Source organism: Colossoma macropomum, unplaced genomic scaffold (genome assembly GCF_904425465.1).
Source record: "Colossoma macropomum unplaced genomic scaffold, Colossoma_macropomum, whole genome shotgun sequence".
NCBI lineage: Eukaryota > Metazoa > Chordata > Actinopteri > Characiformes > Serrasalmidae > Colossoma > Colossoma macropomum.
Genome location: NW_023494787.1, coordinates 187781 through 208297, shown reverse-complemented (window position 1 = coordinate 208297; position 20517 = coordinate 187781). Strand labels below are relative to the sequence as shown.

The following is a 20517-nucleotide window of genomic DNA, read 5'->3' as shown; positions in this document are numbered from 1 at the left end:
CTGGCACACTCAACCTTCCTTTAAATCCATATTTATTTTTGCACAGTTTAAACCACTTTGTGTTATCCATATTCTTAGAACACATCAACTTCACATCACCAGGCAGCCCGGGCTCCGCTTTGTCATGACAACAACAACGGCAGCAATTACCCATGATGTTAGAATTTAACGGTACCAAACACTTACATAAACGTAAACTTGCAATTTTACATTAACAACAACACTCACACAACCGTTCAGGGTCTTTCACCTGAACACCATTCAGGGTCTTTCACCTGAATACCTATTCGGGGTCTTTCACCCGAATACTTTATGCCTTTTGGACTTTATTGCCGGGGCGCTACCTCCGGTCTTCACTTACTAGGACTTAGTAAAAACACCTAATAAATGACCAGACTCCCTCGCCTGGCTTTACTTTCCGCGTGTTGGATCTTCACCCAACCAGCGACCAGATGGCCTATTCTCGACTTTTATGAACCCGTAAGAAAAACCCTTTTCTTACCTTCAAAGTACGGTGTCTCTGCGATTCTAGAAGGATCCCGTCACTTCTCCACCACCCAGATGATCCTGGCCTCTTTTTGAAAACTCAAACATCCTCAGAGAGGATGCGCCCGAGGTCTTTTCTTGTCAGGAGACCTAAAACTCCCCCGCGCGGTTCAGGTCCCTGTATCTGGGTGGCGGAGGAGATGTTGGGATCTGGCTCGAAGGACCAAGTTGTAAGAGAAATCTTCTTTAAATAATCAGCCTGAGACCACCGATGTCTTTGAAGCTTTTATTCTTGCAGCAAGGGAGCAGTTACACACAGAGTCAAGTCTAGAATGTAATGCTCAAAGCACTTTGGGTCATGCCGTCTTATACCTTTAGAAATGTACGTTTTACTCTTACTCAGCTGAACTATTCTTTAACTTCTGTTTATCTATTACCTGACACATCCCGTTTCTTCGAGTTTACCCAAAGGTCAAGTTCCCCTTTTGTGTACTGTTGTTTTCACTTACTGGTGACAAGAGAGCCCTTTACCTGACCCGAGAGTGTACGCAATGCACTCTGTCTAAACTCTTTTACCTACAGAGTTCTTGACTTAAACATAACCATATATGGTAATTAAATCATCAGCATAGAGTATAATACTGATTTTTCTGACAATCATCAACACAAGCATAATACAGGGAAAAGGGCTCGAGAGGAATGCATTCGTTGACACAAGCAACCAGGTCCGAATGACAAGAAGACATATTAAAATTAAGCTGCTTTTTGCCAGAATACTTGCAAGTAGCAACACCAATGGAATTAACTTTCAAGTTCAAGTTTCAAGTTTATTTGTCATTTGCACAAAATGTCAGGACATTTATGCATTGAAATGTGGTGAGGTTCAGATAATCACTTTACAGAAAATAAATAAGTAAAAATAAAAATACAAGAAAAACAAACTGAAATATATTAAATATAAATATATTACTACATTAATATTAAATATTACTATAAATATGCACAAAATATAGAGACAATATACATTTTAAAGTGAGTAAGTGATGCAGTGTTATTGTTATTTAAAGTGACTTAGTGTTAAAGTGTCATTGTCCATAGCAATGATATGATATAATAATAATGCTGACGAAGTGATTGAGTGAAATGGTAGTTGGTGAAGGATCTTCACAGCTTGTTCAGAAGCCTGACAGCCTGTGGGTAGAAACTGTTCATTAGCCAGGTTGTTCTAGCCTGTATGCTATAAAATCTCCTGCCTGATGGCAGGATGGTGAACAGGCTGTGTGCTGGGTGACGCTGTCTGACCAGATCTTTTTGATCTTCCTGAGGCAGCGGGACTGAGATGTCCTGTAAGGCAGGTAGGTTGTTGCCTATGATGGATTCTGCCATCCTCACAACTCCTTTAAGGGCCTTGCAGTCACAGGCGGTGCAGCTGCTGTACCAGACAGTGATGCAGCCCGTGAGGAAGCTCTCTATGGTGCATCTGTAGAGGTTGGTGAGGATCTGAGGAGACAGACCAAACCTCCTGAGCCTACGCAGGAAGAAGAGATGCTGACAGACAGATCTCACAATAGTGTTGGTGTGGAGGGACCAGGTGAGGTCATCAGTGAGGTGTATGCCTAGAAACACTGCTGACTCTCTACACTTCAGCTCCATTGATGAACAGGGGAGAGTGACCACCCCTCTGCAGCTTCCTGTAGTCCACGATCATCTCCTTTGTTTTGCTGATGTTGAGACAGAGGTTGCTGTCATGGCACCACTCTGACAGAGCGCCAACCTCGTCTCTGTAGGCTGTTTCATCTCCATCAGTGATGAGGCTGAGGATGGTGGTGTCATCAGCAAACTTGAAGATGATATTAGATGTGTGTTTGGCTACACAGTCATGTGTATACAGGGAGTACAGGAGGGAGTACACATCCCTGGGGAGCCCCTGTGCTCAGAGTCAGTGTGGAAGAGAAGCTGTTCCCAACTTTCACCACTTGGGGTTCTGCTCGTCAGGAAGTCCAGTGTCCAGTTGCAGTGATGAGAATTCAAACCCAAGTCTGTGACATTAGGAATGAGTTTGGCAGGGATGATTGTGTTGAATGCTGAGCTGTAATCTATCAGGTGTGTGAGAGCAGTGTGTATTGTTAGTGCAATGGCGTCGTCTGTGAATCTGTTAGAGTGGTATGCAAATTGGTGAGGGTCCATGGTGGCTGGAAGTGTTGAGCAGATGTGAGCTTTGATCAGCCACTCAAAGCACTTCATAACTGTAGATGTCAGTGCAACAAGGCAGCAGTCATTCAGGCAGGTGACAGACGATTTCTTGGGGACTGGAACAATTGTGGTTTTCTTAAAGCATGTGGGAATCACTTACAGTCTTAAGGAGAGGTTAAAGATGTTAGTGAAAACCTCAGCCAGCTGGTTGGCACATGCTTTAAGCACTCGACTGTGGGCGCCATCGGGACTGGGGGCCTTGCGGTGGCTGATGAAGTGGCGAGCCAGCAATTTAGTGTCCATGACAGACTAGTCCAGTCTGGAGTTATAAAGAAAAATATACAAGGCAGCCTTAGCTGAAAAAGCTTTGTGGTATTCATAAAAAAGTGTACCGCTGTAACGCTGGCTAAAGTCCGCCATCATAGACAAATAAAGGGTCCAGCTCCTCCCTACGGTCAGGATAGATCTGGCACAAAATGCCCCTATAGACGTCAAAAGCAACAACAAACTTTTTTTTTAGAAAATGCAAATGTCACCACAATCGACCACTTGCCGATCGATAGCCGGAGAGGGGAGAAGCAGATTACATCCTTACCCTGAATGATATTAGACCGCAAACAAGACGAAACAGCTACTGCAGCAGGAGGAATGAAGGGCCTACCCAAGGTCTGAGCAGGCACAGCGGTCGAGAGACTGAAGGAAGGCAGGGACGAGACAGCAGAGGCACAAGGAAGCGGGGTAGCTGGAGCCGCAGAGTGAGCAGAAGCCAGGACAGCTGCAGCAGAGGCGGAGAGGATGGGGAGATCTGAATTAGAAGACAGACCACTCCCGGAGGTGGTGCTGACTTAGTGCTCAACAGCAACCAACTGAGACTCTAGGCAGTGAGTCCACAAGATCCTGAATCACCTGAACCAGCTGGAGATCCGGGGCAGATGGAGCCAGAGGGACCAGAGGCAAGAAGTGAGGTGGGGTGTGTGAGTCGAGTCATTTTAAAGACAAGTGGAAGCTTGTGATTGGTCGGAGTAATGGGCGACGTAGCCTTGTAGTCTCCCTGGCAGAACTTGTGCTAAAGCTTTCATTTTAGCATTCAACATAATTATACCACAGCAACGTACTGGAAAGCTGAGCTTACTGGGCCTGAACACTTCCCTCTGCCACTGGATCCTGACAGGGAGACCTCAGTGTGTCAGGATCGGCAAGACCATTTCCAGCACCACTAACATGAATACCGGCTGTTTACACTGCTAACTATCGACAGTGCTGCAGCACAGCTCAAATCGCATCCGGAAGTTTGCTGATGATACTACAGTGGTGGGTCTTACCAGATACTATGATGAGTCCACAGACAGAGGGGAAGTGGAACAGCTTGCAGACTCAACATGCTATCTCTTAATGTTCATAAGATGAAGGAGGGGATTGTTGACCCCTGTATCCTCATTACATTCTAGAAGAGGACAATAAAAAGCATGCTGACCAGCTGTCTTACTGTCTGGAATGGGAACTTCACCATCTCAGACCGGAATATTCTATGGCAGATTGTGAGGACAGTTGTGAAAATAATTAAGGTGTTTTTATTAAAAATCAACACCACCTACCACAAGCACTGAATCCACAAGGCTGCCAGCATTGTGGACGACCCCTCCCACCCATCTCATGGACTCTTCACCATCCTGCTATCTGGTAGAAGATAACAGAGCATCCATTACACCACTTCCAAACACTGCAACAGCCTGTTCCCCCAAGAAGACAATTTACTTAATGCACTGACTAATGCCTGGACTAATCTAGAACCTCTTCAACATCCACTTGGATTTCTTAGACACTTTCCAACATACACCTTGGCTAATCTTGACCCTTTTCCGTTTAGTTCATTCATGACTTATATGCTGCTTTATTCCAGGCTATGTATATATGAATGTGTGTAGAAAAATTGTCAAGTTGTATTGAGAAATGAAAACATACTACTTTTTTGAACTTGAAAAAGGTCTTAATCAGGGACACAAAAATGGATCAGAATCAAGAACAGAAATAGTTCCAGCATCAAGAAGAATGAGGCCTAAATGGGGGACTAAAACAGAGCAAAAAGCATGGACAGGAACAGACCTTAAAGCATAGAAAGGAACACAGAACAATCTGTTCACACAAAGACAAAAGAAGTCAATAAGCTGCAGAAACATAACTTTAACCAGAAGCAGGTTTCAAGAGAAAGAGAGACTAAAAGGGTCTTGGAAAGAGAACGAAACAGTTTATTCTATTTATCTGATTATACTAATAAAAAGTATAAATGTATTACTGAGAAATGTCTAATATCTTCCTCAATTATTACACTAGATATTGCAGTTTACAAGTGTTCTTTTTTTGACTGTTACAATAGAATCAAAGGTGGGCTGGGCTAGAGACTCGTGACTTAGTCCGTAAATAAACAGATGTAACTATTCGAGAAAGTATAAATACACACAAAGCCATTTTTCTCCCCATTGCCTGACTGTAAGGCCACAGTTCAACATTGCTTATAATGTCTAATAGATCATGACTGATTGAAGTAGAATGTTACTGTGACCAGCATCAGATCTTACAGCCAAACCTGATGTGTTAGCGGTTCATGGGTTACTTCATGGGAATTCATGGATAATTCATCTTATGTTACATACTTCTTAATGGAGGGGCATGTAGAACTGCAGAAGTACAGATATTTTTACTTTATAATTACTCTGGCAGTTTATCTGTTGATTATTTTCTGTAATACTGTCATCATTTTTGTCATTTACACAAACAAATGTCTCCATGAGCCGATGTACATTTTCATTGCTGCTTTCCTTTTCAATTCCCTTTTTGGGACGACTGTCATTTATCCTAAACTGCTGAGTGATTTTCTGTCTGAAAGACCAGTTACTTCTTACTCAGGCTGCATGTTTCAGGGCTTTTGTATTTACACATATGGAGCTTCAGAATTCGGACTGTTAGCAGCTATGGCCTTTGACAGATATGTGTCCATATGTAAACCACTACAATACGCAACACTTGTAAAAATGTCCACTGTAAAAATGCTCTTATTTTTCTGTTGGTTTATGCCTTCCTTTTTTACTGGCATAGCAGTAATATTAACATACCAGCTTCAGCTGTGTACATTTAAATTAAACAGAATATACTGTAATAATTCCGCAATTGCTAAATTAAGCTGTGGGGACATATCCGCTAGCAATTCATATAGCCTGTTTGGTTTAATTCTTCTGCTATTTCCACCAGTGATCTTCATAATCTACTCCTATATTAGAATACTTGAAGTCTGTTTAAAGAACTCAAAAGAGTTCAGGAGAAAAGCTCTGCAGACCTGCTTCCCACACCTTATTATTTTCATCAGTTTCACTTTTACCTCCTGCTTTGAAGTGATCAACAGCAGATTTGAAGGAAATGTACCTCAGATTTTTTCTGTGGTAGTGTCTGTAGAATATTTGGTCATTCCTCCTCTTATTAATCCTATTATGTATGGTTTGAAATTGCAAGAGATTTCTAGTAGAGTCAAGAAAATAATGTGGAAAAGAACGTCTTTTTAAACGTTTTTGTTAAAAGCTTTACATGGCTAAATTTATTTTGTATGCCATGAGAAAATATCTATCAACATACAGTACCACTGCATAGAAAACTAATAGTATATCTACACTGCTCATTAAAAAAGAAAAAAAAATCTCTAATATGCAAAATTTACTCCTCACTTAACTTTATTTGTACTCAATGGGAAAGCTGTGTAAATTTAACTTTCTAAAATGAAGAAAGCCGGTCCACTTTGATCTTGTAACTCTAAATATAGAAACCTATATTTCAGCCATTCATCATAGCTGGAAAGTAAAACCCGCTATTTATCATATACACAATCCCTATGAAATCATTGAATTAAATTTTAAAATATTCTAAATGTTTTTAGATCATGATATTGTTTTTGAGATATTATTTGTGTTCCTTTTATTTCAAAAGGGCATGAGGTCGACCACATTATTCAGAGGGCAGATCAGCCTGTAAAAACAGGATATCAAAAACAAATTTAAACTGTTTTTAACTGTAAACTAAACTATGATACAGTAAGTTATTACTCCTACTTCAAGATAATTATAGTGAGCTTATTTTAACCAAAACATTCAAGATTACAGTGTTAGGTTTTGCGTGTTTTAAAGTGAACTATTTCCTTAGATATGATACCACTCCATCATTGTTATAAACTGAATACTACAATTTGAAGGACAAAAATATTTTCATTCAGTCACATGCATATGTCTCTGTCTTGTGAACTAACTATTGCAAACATGAATCAACAACCACTTTTTACTCTCCAGTGCTCATTTTTCACAGCATATTGATATCACAATCATATAAACACCTCACCCACATTTTGGATTAGGAATTCTAAAAAACTTACTAAGCTAAGTGTTGGTGCTTCTTATATACATCTATTGTTTACTTCTTTAATTGCAGCTTTGTGTGTACTGATCTTCATGAGCTGAAAAAAAGTTGCATACATTCTTGCATCTGTAAAGCTTGGTTAAGTCCACGCTTGCATTAACTGCATTGGAAATGCTGGGAGACTAGAAAAGTCTTCCACACTTATACACTTATATTTATATAGACATCCTCACATGAATTTTTTCACAATTATACAGTAATGTTGACATCCATGCCTGAGATTTACCACACTTACACAGTAACATCCATACTTGAACTCTAACACAATACCATAACATGAAGCTACTTCTAAACCCAGATGAGGATCTGGCACTAATAGCTGCTCAAAGGACAATAGGAACACAGGAGCAGCTGAGACTTCAACCATAGGCAGGAAAAACGGAACGACTAGGACTTCAATGACAAGAAGGTGGACAGTAGTGTCTGGGTCTGCAGCTACAGACAGAAAGACAAGAACAACAAGGCCTTAAGTTGTAAACAGAGGGACCGAAGCGGGAGGAGGACAGGAGACACTAGGCCTAACAAAACAAGAAGGAGGGCAGGAGTGTCTGGGCCTTCAGCCACAGACATAAGGACAAGTGCCTGTGCCTGCTTTCCTCCTGCCTGTGGCTAAAGGCCCAGTCCCTCCTGTCCTCCTGCCTGTGGCTGAAGGCCTAGTCACTCTTGTCCTTCTGTCTGTAGCTGAAGGCCCAGACACTCATGTCCACCTGCCTGTAGTTTTAGGCCTAGTTGCTCCTGTCCTCCTACCTGTTGCTAAAGGCCTAGTAGCTCCTGTTCTCCTGCCTGTGGTTGAAGGCTTAGTTGCTCTTGTCCTTATGTCTGTAGCTGAAGGCCCAGACACTCCTGCCCTCCTTCTTGTTTTGTTAGGCCTAGTTGCTCCAGTCCTCCTGCCTGTGGCTGAAGGCCCAGTGGCTTCAGTCCTTCTGCCTGTGGTTAAAGGCCTAGTCATTCCGTTTTTCTTGCCTATGGTTGAATTCTCAGCCGCTCCTGTGTTCCTATTGTCCTTTGAGCAGCTATTAGTGTCAGATCCTCATCTGGGTTTAGAACTAGCTTCCTGTCTTGTTCTAGTGCTGGCCTCTTAGAGTCTGGTTCAGGCAGCTTCCCAGTGCCCTGCTCATCTGGCCTCTGTGTGTGACCTGGTGCCCTCAGACTGTATCAGTGGCCCTTGTGCATTAGAACTTAGGTAAATGTCAGTGTTTCCCTGGGAGTATGGTAGAACTCAGGCATGAGTCTATGTCATCAGGATGTCTATGTTGTGGTATTCCAGTATGGATGTTACTGTGTAAGTGTGGTAAATCTCAGGCATGGATGTCAACATTACTGTATAAGTGTGGAAGAATTCATGTATGAATGTCTGTGTTACTGTACAAGTGTGGAAGACTTTTCTAGTCTTTTCCTCACAGCATTTCCAGTGTAGTTAATGCAAGCGTGAACAAAGGAGGGAGGGGGCAAGGTGAGAGTCTGACAGTTATCACTACTTCTGCAAGCAAAAGACCATTTGCTAAAACTCTACAATAAACATGGTTAAGATTATAAGAAAATAACAGAGACAGAAGAGTAACATATGTTGAGAGAATTACATTAGAATGGAAAATAACATATGGTGACAATATTTTCTCTCAATCCCCCCTTTGATTCTCCCTAATGGAGAATCACAAAATTTTATTTTGACTACAAGCATGAAACATATGTACAAAGAGGAGTCGAAGGCAGGAACAAACAGTCAAAATGGCTATAACTGTACAGAATAGGGCAATGCCTATCTCTATGACATTGTGCCAAAAATGTCCAAGAAGTCCATGTAGCCAAGTATCAGAGTTGCTCATGGTTGTTACCTGGTCATGCAAATTGTGCAAGTCAGTCAGGATCTTTGAAATATCTTCCCTAGGATTTATTACATCAGTGCAGCATTCGGGGCCCACTACTGAGCAAGTTCCACCTCTGCTGGATAGTAAATAGTCCAAAGCAATGCAATTCTGCAGAATTATCATTCTGTGAGAGGCTAAAGCTATGCTGATGTTGCTCAGAGCAAAAACAGTGTCATTTATTAGTTGGTCCATTTGTCTTGAAAGGGTACGGACCTGATCTAGGGATTGCATGACACCATAGGACGGAATTAGGGCCCCTAGAATGCGAGACCACAGAGTTTGTTGACAGGTTAAATCAGGAATACAGGTGTCACTTTGGTCAGCGCTACCAGCTTTGAGTTTTAACTTTTCTTCTTTACTTCTCATGGATGGAAAAAGGTATGCAAGGGTGCATCGGCTGTTGACTCTAGAGGGCAACTCAGACCATGCTGTGGTTCCGCAGAGCCAGTATGTTCCTACTGGTGCAGGTAGACGACATAACTGAATAAAGGTCAGCAGTTTATGGCAATGAGCACCTTCTTGTACACAGTCTTCATCATCAACAGGCTCTTTGAGAATGGCTTGAGAAGGAAGCTTCAGTGATGATCTTGGTGAGTGTCTGTAGACATTACCCTCGCTTTCTAAGACATAGGTTAGAGCACATGAATGTTTGGGAATCTCACCTAAAGAAGATGATTCACCTCTGTTTTCAATACACCAAGGAAAGAATTTGGAGGTGATAAGTTCAGAAATGTTGGTTGTCGGAAGTGAAGTGGTGTCACATGTCTTCTCACCAGGAACACAACAGCTACTAATTGCTGGAACAGTAACATTATGACATGAGGAAATATTGACTGGCTTGCTAGTATGAGCTTGTAAGACAGAGCATGTGTCACAATTGGAGATCGGATGTGCTGTCCATGAGATTCCTCCAGTTACACTCACAGGTTGAGGGACACACACAGACTGGTTCCCAAAGAGGCTAGGAAGTGAAAAGAGACGGGAAAAAGCATTCTCTCTTGGGTTATCCAAGGAAATGCTTGGAACATGACTTCCCCCTTGGCTTGTTCTCCATGCAATACCTACATAAAGTTGGTGATACTGAACATGATCATCGCATGTACATCTGTATAAGCCTTCATTTTCATATTTTGTCTTGGTGAAAAATAAAGTCCCATGCCATTGTAGGACAAATGGAATGTATGTTCGTTGTTTCACTTCTACCAACTCTGCTTTTATTTTAAAACTCGCCATTAGTAAACTTGGTCCTAAAGCTTCTAAGTCTTTATTGCTGCAGAAATGCCAAAAACATATGGTGTCTTCAGGCAAAACATGTCCATGATAGGTGCAGGTCAGGGAGCTTGGGCAATTTGCTTCTGCATGATGAAATATCCCATTTTCATTGGGCATGTATGTGCAATCCCATGCGCTTACACCACAGACCATTGCTGTGATCATACACGGTGTTTGAATTTGTGATGCATACATGTTGTTTTAGTGAACCCCACAGCATCAGTTGCTTGAGCAGGTTGTCCTGAAGGTACACTTGTCTCTGGTCAGTTGTACAGGAAGTCCTGAAGATACTACTCAGTAAATCATCTGGAAGATATGCTCTGTTCTTCAGGTGTTGTGGCTTATGCTTCAATCATCAGTTCGATGTCCTGGGTGGAGGGGGACACTGTCCACCTTCTGTGTGGTTCTGTAGAATACACAAAGGAAACATGCAGTGAACTGTTCATCATTAAAGTTTGAAAGTTTTTTATTCTTCACTCATGTGAGGTTAACTGCTGCTCCCCACTATCTGTCCCTCAGAGGAGGCTGTTATGGTGATGCACAGTGTGGAGATATCTTCACCACAAGGGTAACCCCTATGATAGTACATGACCCACCTCCTCTCATACTGACCCTAAAACTTAGTTCTGAGGAGCAGGCACAACCTTACAATGAGAAACGTGAATCCATGTTTTCTTTCCTTCACACTTCACTGCTGAGTCAGTAATCAAAAGAACCTGATATGGACCATCCCACCGAGGTTCTAGAGATTGTTTGTCATGTTTCTTCACCATGACGAATTGACCTGGAATAATGGTATGGCCACCTTCAGGTTGTTTACCCCAAGCACTAATGACCTGATTCTGAGCTGCCTGTACTGCTTGTGTTAGTGTTTGACAGTAGTTAAGAAGTGCATCTGACAATTAATGCACATCTTCTTTACAGAGATCAATCACACCTGGGACCAGCATTGGTCTACCTGTCACAACTTCATAAGGACTAAGTCCAACAGTTTTGTTGCTAGTTGCCCTTATACTACAAAGTACTGCAGGCAGTGCTGCAGTCCATTTTACTCCCTGACTATGGAATTTAGTCAGCCATTCTTTGATGACACGGTTTGCACGCTCTACCTGTCCTGAAGCTTGTGGCCTGTATGGACAGTGAAGTTTCCAGTTCACATTTAGAAGTTTACAGACTGCCTGCACTACCTGTCCAGTGAAGTGAGTGCCTTGATCAGACTTGATTTGTTCAGGAAGTCCCCACCTAGGAATAAAATCCTGCACTAGCATTTTAGCAGTGTGTGCAGCAGTACCCTTGGGAGTTGGATAACCTTCAATCCAGCTAGAAAATTTACCCACTATGATCAAAACATCTTGCTTTCCCTCGCACTTAGGCAGTGTGATGTAGTCTACCTGTAAATGGTGAAATGGACCTGGAGGTGCCACTGTTTTAACAGCAGGAGTTCGCATCTGAGGTGCTACATTGACTTGATTACAAGCAACACAATTTTGAACTACTGTTTTAGCTTGTTCCCTGAACTTAGGATTCCACCAGGAATGTGAAAATTGATTAACCATCTTTTCTACCCCAGTGTGACCCAAAGAATGTATTTGTGTAGCTAGGTAAGGAAGTAATGATTCAGGTGCTACTAGTTTTCCCCCTTTGGTCCAGATGCCATCTGGAGCAATTTTTGCACCTGAATCCAGTCAAGTCCAGAGTTCCCAGTTTGGGGAGTCAGACTGTAACTTGTGAATGGAAGAAATGTCATTAGTTTTACACTCTGTGTTTGTGAGAGATGCAGTGTTAGCTGGTGATAAAAGACTTGCCCTTTTAGCCGCTTCATCTGAAATTCTCTTGCCTTGTGCTTTAAAAGAATTGCTACCACTGTGTGCTTTGACTTTCACAATAGCTAGATCTGTGGGTAACTTAACAGCTTCCAAAAGAGTCAAGTCAAGTCAATTCAAATTTATTTGTATAGCGCTTTTTACAACTGATGTTGTCACAAAGCAGCTTCACAGAAATCCATTTAGGACAAAGTTTCAATATGAAATGTAAATCCTCCAGGTGAGCAAGCCAGTGGCGACAGTGGCAAGGAAAAACTCCCTCAGAGCTGAGGAAGAAACCTTGGGAGGAACCAAGGCTCACAAGGGGGGACCCATCCTCCTCTGGTCAAACTACCTACAAAATTATTATACTACTATTAATAGTAGTAGTAGTAGTAGTAATAATTAGGAGTCCACTTCAGTGTAGAGTGGGCAGCCAGTCCAAGGCAGGTGGCGGTGACTGGGGTGTGGGCAACTGGTCTGAAGCGGGTAGCCGGAGAGCTCTACAGACAATCATCCAGCAGTGTCCGGCCGGACAGGTGCGCAGTTGTTTTCTCAGAAGAAAGATAGGGAAATGGAGTTAGTTTAGTTCTGTATGGGTGTATGTATAATAATATGTAAAACATTTCCAGAGTGTGGCTAACGACTCCAGCAGATCTGATTATAACAGCTTAACTAAAAGGAGAGAACCAAAAGGGCACACAGATACGGGAGCACCCTGAGACAATTTGGCATCCCTCCGCTCCACCGTCCACAACCCTGAGTGATCGCGTGCGAGCGGCGGGACGACAGCAGCAGCATCTCAGTTTACTATAAAAAGACCCTGTACCAAGTCAGTATTTTTAACAGGAGTGCCAGCAGCTGTGAGAAAACCCCTGTGACTCCATAAATGTCCAAAATCGTGGACTACTCCAAAAGCATACCGGGAATCAGTATAAATGGTAACACTTTTGCCTGATGCAATCTTACATGCCTCGGTTAAAGCCACTAATTCAGCCTGCTGGGCTGAGTAAGAGGGAGGGAGACTACCACTGGTCAAAGTTTGAAAGCTGTCAGTTACTGCCCATCCAGATCTACGCTGACCATCAGCATGGGTTGAAGAACCGTCAGTAAAAAGAATCAAATCAGGATTATCAAGAGGTGCATCCTTAAAAACAGGATGATGGTTGGATAATTCAATGCAATCATGATCATCCCTCGTTAGCATCAGTCAGTGAGGACATCATAAAAGAGGAAGGGTTGTTCATGGGTGCACTCTGAATCACCAGATTAGGAGCTGTCAAAACTGCAAGCCAGTTGCCCCATCTGGAGGCTGTTATTGACAACACACGGCAATTATTGAGTAGAGCTGATACAGAATGAGGACATTTGACTGTGACTATTTGTTCTAGCATTCGTGGCGCAAATGCTAACAGTGCCAGATAGGTAGCCTGTTCTGCCCTTAAACATGGACCCATTCCACATGCCACAGCATCTAATTTAGCTGTATGGTAAGCCACTGGACGCTGCAAACCACCATGTTCCTGAGTCAGACAGGATGTCATAAAACCACAATCCTCATGTACAAAGACAGTGAAGGGCTTGTTTGGATCACAAAGGCCAAGAGCAGTTGCAGATATCAAGGCTGATTTCAACTTTACAAAAGCAGCAGCTGTATAATCTGTGTGTGCAACAGGGTCATATTGCCCAGGGTTACCTTTGAGCAGATCGTATAGTGGTTGTGAAATCGCAGCATAAGAATCTATCCAAGGTCTACAGTAGTTGCATAGACCTAAGAAAGCTCGCAATTTATGCACTGTGGTTGGCAATGACATTGCATAAATTGCAGAGCTTCTGGCAGGCAAAATTCCTCTAGAACCCTGTGTAACCCATTGTCCCAAATATTGCACACCAGAACAACACAACTGAGCTTTGTCTCGACTGGCCTTGTGTCCCTTACTAGCCAAAAAATCAAGAAGTGCCTTCACGTCTTTGTCATGTGTTTCCTCATTCTTACTACTCAACAATACATCATCAACATACTGAATAATAACAGAGGACTACGAAATGTGCTCTGCTTGGGAGAGATGATTTCTGAGAGCCTGATGGTAAATACTGGGGCTGTTGTGAAAGCCTTGCAGCAAACAAGTCCACTGGTACTGAACATCCCCCACAGTGAAAGCAAGCCATGGCTGGCTTTGTATTGCTAATGGAACTGACCAAAAACCGTTGGCCATATCAACAACAGAAAAAAACACTGTGTGTTGTGGGAATGCCATCAAAGAAGGTGGATGGGTCAGCAACCAATGGAGTCAGTTTGTCAATATGTTGATTGGCTATCCTGTAGTCTACTGTTAGCCACCAAGTTCCATTAGCTTTACGAACTGGCCACACAGGACTATTGGATACACTGTGTTCTGACCAAGATACCTCTTTTCTCAAGCAGATCTATTATAGGCCTAATACCCTGCAAAGCCTCTTTATTAATGGGACATTGCTTAGTACAAGGAGGTTGATGACCTGTGAGAACAACTGGTTCCATATCTAGAAGACCACAGTCATCCTTATCATTAGACCAAATGGGGTGATCAGCCAAATCAGACTGCTTTATAGAGGCAATGTTCCAAACACAAGAATCAGCATTAATAGATAAAGAACAGTTCGATTTCTTCAGAAAATCCATCCCAAGAATATTTTCAACTTTTCCCACCCAAAATTGCCATGAAACTGTTTTAGGTCCTAGATTAACATTAATGGGTGCAGATAGAGTCAAGGAAATACCAGCATTATCCAGTCCCTCAGCTGTGATGTGTCTGTCTATCAAAGGTACTCCTAAAGATATACAGCCTGTTTCAGAAAGAGTGGTAACCTGAGCCCCTGTGTCTACAAGAAATGAAAAATCCTGTTCCCTGATTTGAACATCAAAAAAAGACGGTTCTCAAAAACTTTACTGATAGCACACATGTGGGCAGAAGCGGCATAGACAATTGGTCTAGTGAAATGCCCTGGACACACTTTCCTGTTGTATTCCCCTGTGAAAACCCCTCAGAAGACTTGACCACAATGCTGTCCCTCATCTTTGTACTCCTTTTGTGAGTATCTGCCTGTTTCTTACGACAATCTCTTGCGAAATTACCAGTTTTATGACAGTAATGACACTCGTCCTTCTGACTAGAGAACTTCAGATTGGACCCTGAGTTAGAACTATTTTCTGTGAGCACATGTATAGATGCTGGCACATGGCCTGGCTCTAGATCAAGGTCCAATCTGTCAAGTTCAATTTTAAGGTCACACCATTTAACTTTACGCCAATTTGGAACAGCTGTCACTAGGGCTTGTCTAAGATCTGAAGCAGTTGTGCAACTAGTTGTGCAAAATGTGGGCCATCAGTTGTACCATCGATGTTATCACTATTGTAGGTATCAATTCCACAGTGACGCAGAAAAACTCTTTCAAACCGTGGTTATATGCTTCCAGTCAGTGGCCTTGCAGCATTTGTGGCTAATCCACTCCCTGAAAACTTTCCACCCCACATCACTATCCTGACCACTGTCACCCAAACCATTTAACACCCTTTTAGCAAGTTTCCTACTATCAGTTATGTTGAGAACTTGGCTCGCTATGGCTACAGCGTCATTAGGATGCAATGAGTAAAGGTTTCTTTTTTTCTCAATAAGATAAATGAAATCAAGTCCCATCTCCCTTGGGTGCTTGAATTCTTTAGACAGTCTATCCAATGTAGCTGCATCTAAAGGAATGTGGTCAATCAGTACTCTGGTTTGCTTAACTTCACCTCCCTTATTAAGGACTTCAGACAATCTAATAGTGATTGGTCTCATCTGAACTGGCTTATTACTAGTAGGATTAGAATCCTTATCAGAGGAGGAGGATTCTGATCCATCAGAGTGAAATGCATCCAACTGGATACAGCCCAGCCAACAGTGGAGGATCTTCATCCTCTGTGTAGCATGGCTGACCCGGAGGAGGGGCTACAGGTGGAGGTCGGCACTGACACTTTGACTTGGATTTACAGTTGGCATGTTGTTGTTCAACCTCAGTTAGTGATTGCTTCAGTTTTTTACAGGTTCTCTGGGCATTAATAGCAGCTAATTTATGCTTTTTACACTCGTTGGTTAACTCTAGGATCTTTCCCTCAGCTTCCTCTAGCTTACCCTCCATGTATCTAAGCTTGTACTTCCAGTACTGCTTTATTACCTGAAGACATTCCTTAACTGAATCATGCTTTATACCATAACCCAAAGCTGTTTTACATTCTGTAAAGGCCCATTCACTATCAGCAGGGAACCCTTTGGATGCAAAGTACTGAGATCTCTTTTGTTCATTGGTGTGCTTTTTGACTATGCTGTCAATTACCATTTCAAATTCTGACTCAGTCCACTGAGGCATTTCAGTCCCACCCTTAACTAATGTGCTATTTTTATAGTTAAGAGGTTTCCAAGAATATTTACCACATTTCTGAGCATTTTGGCCTTTAGAAGTCATGGTGAAGTAACACAACCAACCTTCTCTAACAACAAACAAAACAAGTAAACAAAAAAGAAAGACTTCCCTCACTGCCTGAGAGGATAAGTTACAAGTTACAGTGACAACAAAAAACAGACACAAAAAGCAAAAAAAAAAAACAACAAAAACACTAGGGTTATTTTTTACCAGTGACAATGAATAAACTTCCCTCAGAACAGAGGGGATAACAGCCACACAAAAAAACACTAGGGTTATTTTTACAAGTGACAAAAAGTAAACTTCCCTCAGAACTGAGGGGATAGTTCACTTTAAAATATGCAAAACCTAATACTGCAAACTTGAACGTTTTGGTTAAAATAAGCTCACTACAATGATCTTGAAGTAGGAGTAATAACTTCTTATAGTTTAGTTTACAGTTTAAAAATCCTGTTTTTACAGTCTGATCTGCCTCTGAGTAATGTGGTCGACGCCATGCCCTTTTGAAATAAAAGGAACACAAATAATATCTCAAAAACAAAATCATGACCTAAAAACATTTAGAATATTTTAAAATTTAATTCAATGATTTCATAGAGATTGTGTATATGATAAATAGCAGGCTGTACTTTCCAGCTATGATTAATGGCTGAAATATAGGTTTCTATGTTTATAGTTATAAGATCAAAGTGGACCGGCTTTCTTCATTTTAGACAGCTAAATTTACACAGCTTTCCCATTGAGTACAAATAAAGTTAAGTGAGAAGTAAATTTTGCACAACGGATCATTTTTTTTTTCTTTTTTAATGTCCAGTGTATATGTACTATTACTTTTCTGTGCAGTGGTACTGTATGTTGATAGATATTTTCTCATGGCATACAAAAGAAAAAAAAGCCATGTAAAGGTTTTAACAAAAATATTTAAAAAGACGTTCTTTTCCACGTCATTTTCTTGACTCTACTAGAAATCTCTTGCAATTTCAAACCATACATAATAGGATTAATAAGAGGAGGAATGGCCAAATATTCTACAGACACTACCACAGAAAAAATCTGAGGTACATTTCCTTCAAATCTGCTGTCGATCACTTCAAAGCAGGAGGTAAAAGTGAAACTGATGAAAATAATAAGGTGTGGGAAGCAGGTCTGCAGAGCTTTTCTTCTGAACTCTTTTGAATTCTTTAAACAGACTTCAAGTATTCTAATATATGAGTAGATTATGAACATCATTGGTGGAAATACAAGAAGAATTAAACCAAACACTCCATATGAATTGCTAGCGGATATGTCCCCACAGCTTAACTTAGCAATTGCTGAATGATTACAGTATATTCTGTTTAATTTAAATGTACACAGCTGAAGCTGGTATGTTATTATTACTGATATGCCAATAATAAAGGAAGGCATAAACCAACAGAAAAATAAGAGCTTTTTCACAGTGGACATTTTTACAAGTGTTGCGTATTGTAATGGTTTACATATGGACACATATCTGTCAAAGGCCATAGCTGATAACAGTCCGAATTCTGAAGCTCCATATGTGTAAATACAAAAGGCCTGAAACATGCAGCCTGAGTAAGAAGTAACTGGTCTTTCAGACAGAAAATCACTCAGCAGTTTAGGATAAAAGGCAGTCGTTCCAAAAAGGGAATTGAAAAGGAAAGCAGCAATGAAAATGTACATCGGCTCATGGAGACATTTGTTTGTGTAAATGACAAAAATGATGACAGTATTACAGAAAATAATCAACAGATAAACTGCCAGAGTAATTATAAAGTAAAAATATCTGTACTTCTGCAGTTCTATATGCCCATCCATTAAGAAGTATGTAACATAAGATGAATTATCCATGAATTCCCATGAAGTAACCCATAAATCTCTAACACATCAGGTTTGGCTGTAAGATCTGATGCTGGTCACAGTAACATTCTACTTCAATTAAACAATTAGACATTATAAGCAATAATGAACTGTGGCCTTACAGTCAGGCAATGGGGAGAAAAATGGCTTTGTGTGTATTTATACTTTCTCGAATAGTTACATCTAATCATTTATAGACTAAGTGACAAGTCTGTAGTCCAGCCCACCTTTGATTCTATTGTAAAACAAATTAACAGTTAAACAAAGAACGCTTGTAAATTGCAATATCTAGTGTAATAATTGAGGAAATTATTTGACATTTCTCAGTAGTACATTTATACTTTTTATTAGTATAATCAGTTAAATAAAATAAACTGTTTCATTCTCTTTCCAAGACTCTTTTCATCTCTCTTTCTCCTGAAACCTGCTTTAATTTCTATTGCTGACCCATTACTTTTCTTTCCTCTCTAGCCCAGCCCACCTTTGAGTTAAACAAAGAATGCTAGTAAACTGCAATATCTAGTGTAATAATTGAGGAAATTATTTGACATTTCTCAGTAGTACATTTATTTTTAGTCTCTCTTTCTCCTGAAACCTGCTTCTATTTCTGTTGCTGACCCATTACTTTTTTTTCCTCTGTGGAACGTCCGGTCCTTTATCTTGATTAAATTTTTCATGTTTCGGCAGCTTATTGACTTCTTTTGTCTTTGTGTGAACAGATTGTTCTGTGTTCCTTTCTATGCTTTAAGGTCTCTTCCTGTCCATGCTTTGTGCTCTGTTTCAGTCCCCCATTTAGGCCTTATTCTTCTTGATGCTGGAACTGTTTCTGTTCTTGATTCTGATCCATTTTTGTGTCCCTGATTAAGACCTTTTTCAAGTCATTTAAAAAAAGTAGTTTTCATTTCATTTCATGTTTTCATTTCTCAATACAACTTGACAATTTTTCTACATACATTCATATATACATAGCCTGGAATAAAGGAGCATATAAGTAATAATGAACTAAACTGAAAAGGGTCTAGATTAGCCAAGGTGTATATCGGAAAGTGTCTTAGAAATCCAGGTGGATGTTGAAGAGGTTCTAGATTAGTCCAGGCATTAGTCAGTGCATTAAGTAAATTGTCTTCTTGGGGGAACAGGCTGTTACAATGTTTGGAAGTGGTGTAATGGATGCTCTGATATCTTCCACCAGATAGCAGGATAGTGAAGAGTCCATAAGGTGGGTGGGAGGGTTCGTCCACAATGCTGGCAACCTTGTGGATTCGGTGCTTGTGGTAGGTGGTGTTGATTTTGAATAAAAACACTTTAATTATTTTCCCAGCTGTCCTCACAATCTGCCATAGAATATTCCGGTCTGAGATGGTGCAGTTCCCATTCCAGACAGTAAGACAGCTGGGCAGGATGCTTTTTATTGTCCTCTTCTAGAATGTAATGAGGATACAGGGGTCAACAATCCCCTCCTTCATCTTATGAACATTAAGAGATAGCATGTTGAGCCTGCAAGCTGCTCCACTTCCTCTCTGTCTGTGGACTCATCATAGTATCTGGTAAGACCCACCACTGTAGTATCATCAGCAAACTTCCGGATGCGATTTGAGCTGTGCTGCAGCACTGTCGACAGTTAGCAGTTTAAATAACCGTTATTCAGGTTAGTGGTGCTGGAAATGGGCTTGCCGATCCTGACACACTGAGGTCTCCCTGTCAGGATCCAGTGGCAGAGGGACGTGTTTAGGCCCAGTAAGCTCAGCTTTCCAGTACGTTGCTGTGGTATAATTATGTTGAATGCTGAAATGAAAGCTTTACCACAAGTTCTGCCAGGGAGACTACAATGCTATGTCACCCATTACTCTGACCAATCACAAGCTTCCACTTGTCTTTAAAATGACTTGCCTCACACACCCCACCTCACTTCCCGCCTCTGGTCCCTCAGGCTCTGACTGCCCTGGATCTCCAGCTGGTTCAGGTGATTCAGGATCTCGTGGACTCACAGCCTCGAGACTCAGTTGGTTGCCTTTGAGCAGCAAGTCGGCACCACCTCTGGGAATGGTCTGCCTTCGAATTCGGATCTCCCGTCCTCTCCGCCTCTGCTGCAGCTGTCTTGGCTTCTGCTCCCTCTGCGGCTCCGGCTGCCTCGTTTCCTC

General features: G+C 41.4%; 2 protein-coding genes across 2 annotated transcripts in view; one reads left to right on the top strand and one right to left on the bottom strand.

The window, feature by feature from the left end:
* Nucleotides 1–20517, bottom strand: part of LOC118805159 — a 1027118-nt gene that overhangs the window by 838496 nt on the left and 168105 nt on the right. The window lies entirely within an intron of this gene.
* LOC118806226 (olfactory receptor 6N1-like) lies at nucleotides 5305–6664 on the top strand. The gene is made up of 2 exons (XM_036567698.1): nucleotides 5305–5702; nucleotides 6102–6664. The coding sequence occupies exons 1-2, from the start codon at nucleotides 5337–5339 to the stop codon at nucleotides 6231–6233; spliced, it is 498 nt and encodes a 165-aa protein (XP_036423591.1). The 5' UTR covers nucleotides 5305–5336; the 3' UTR covers nucleotides 6234–6664.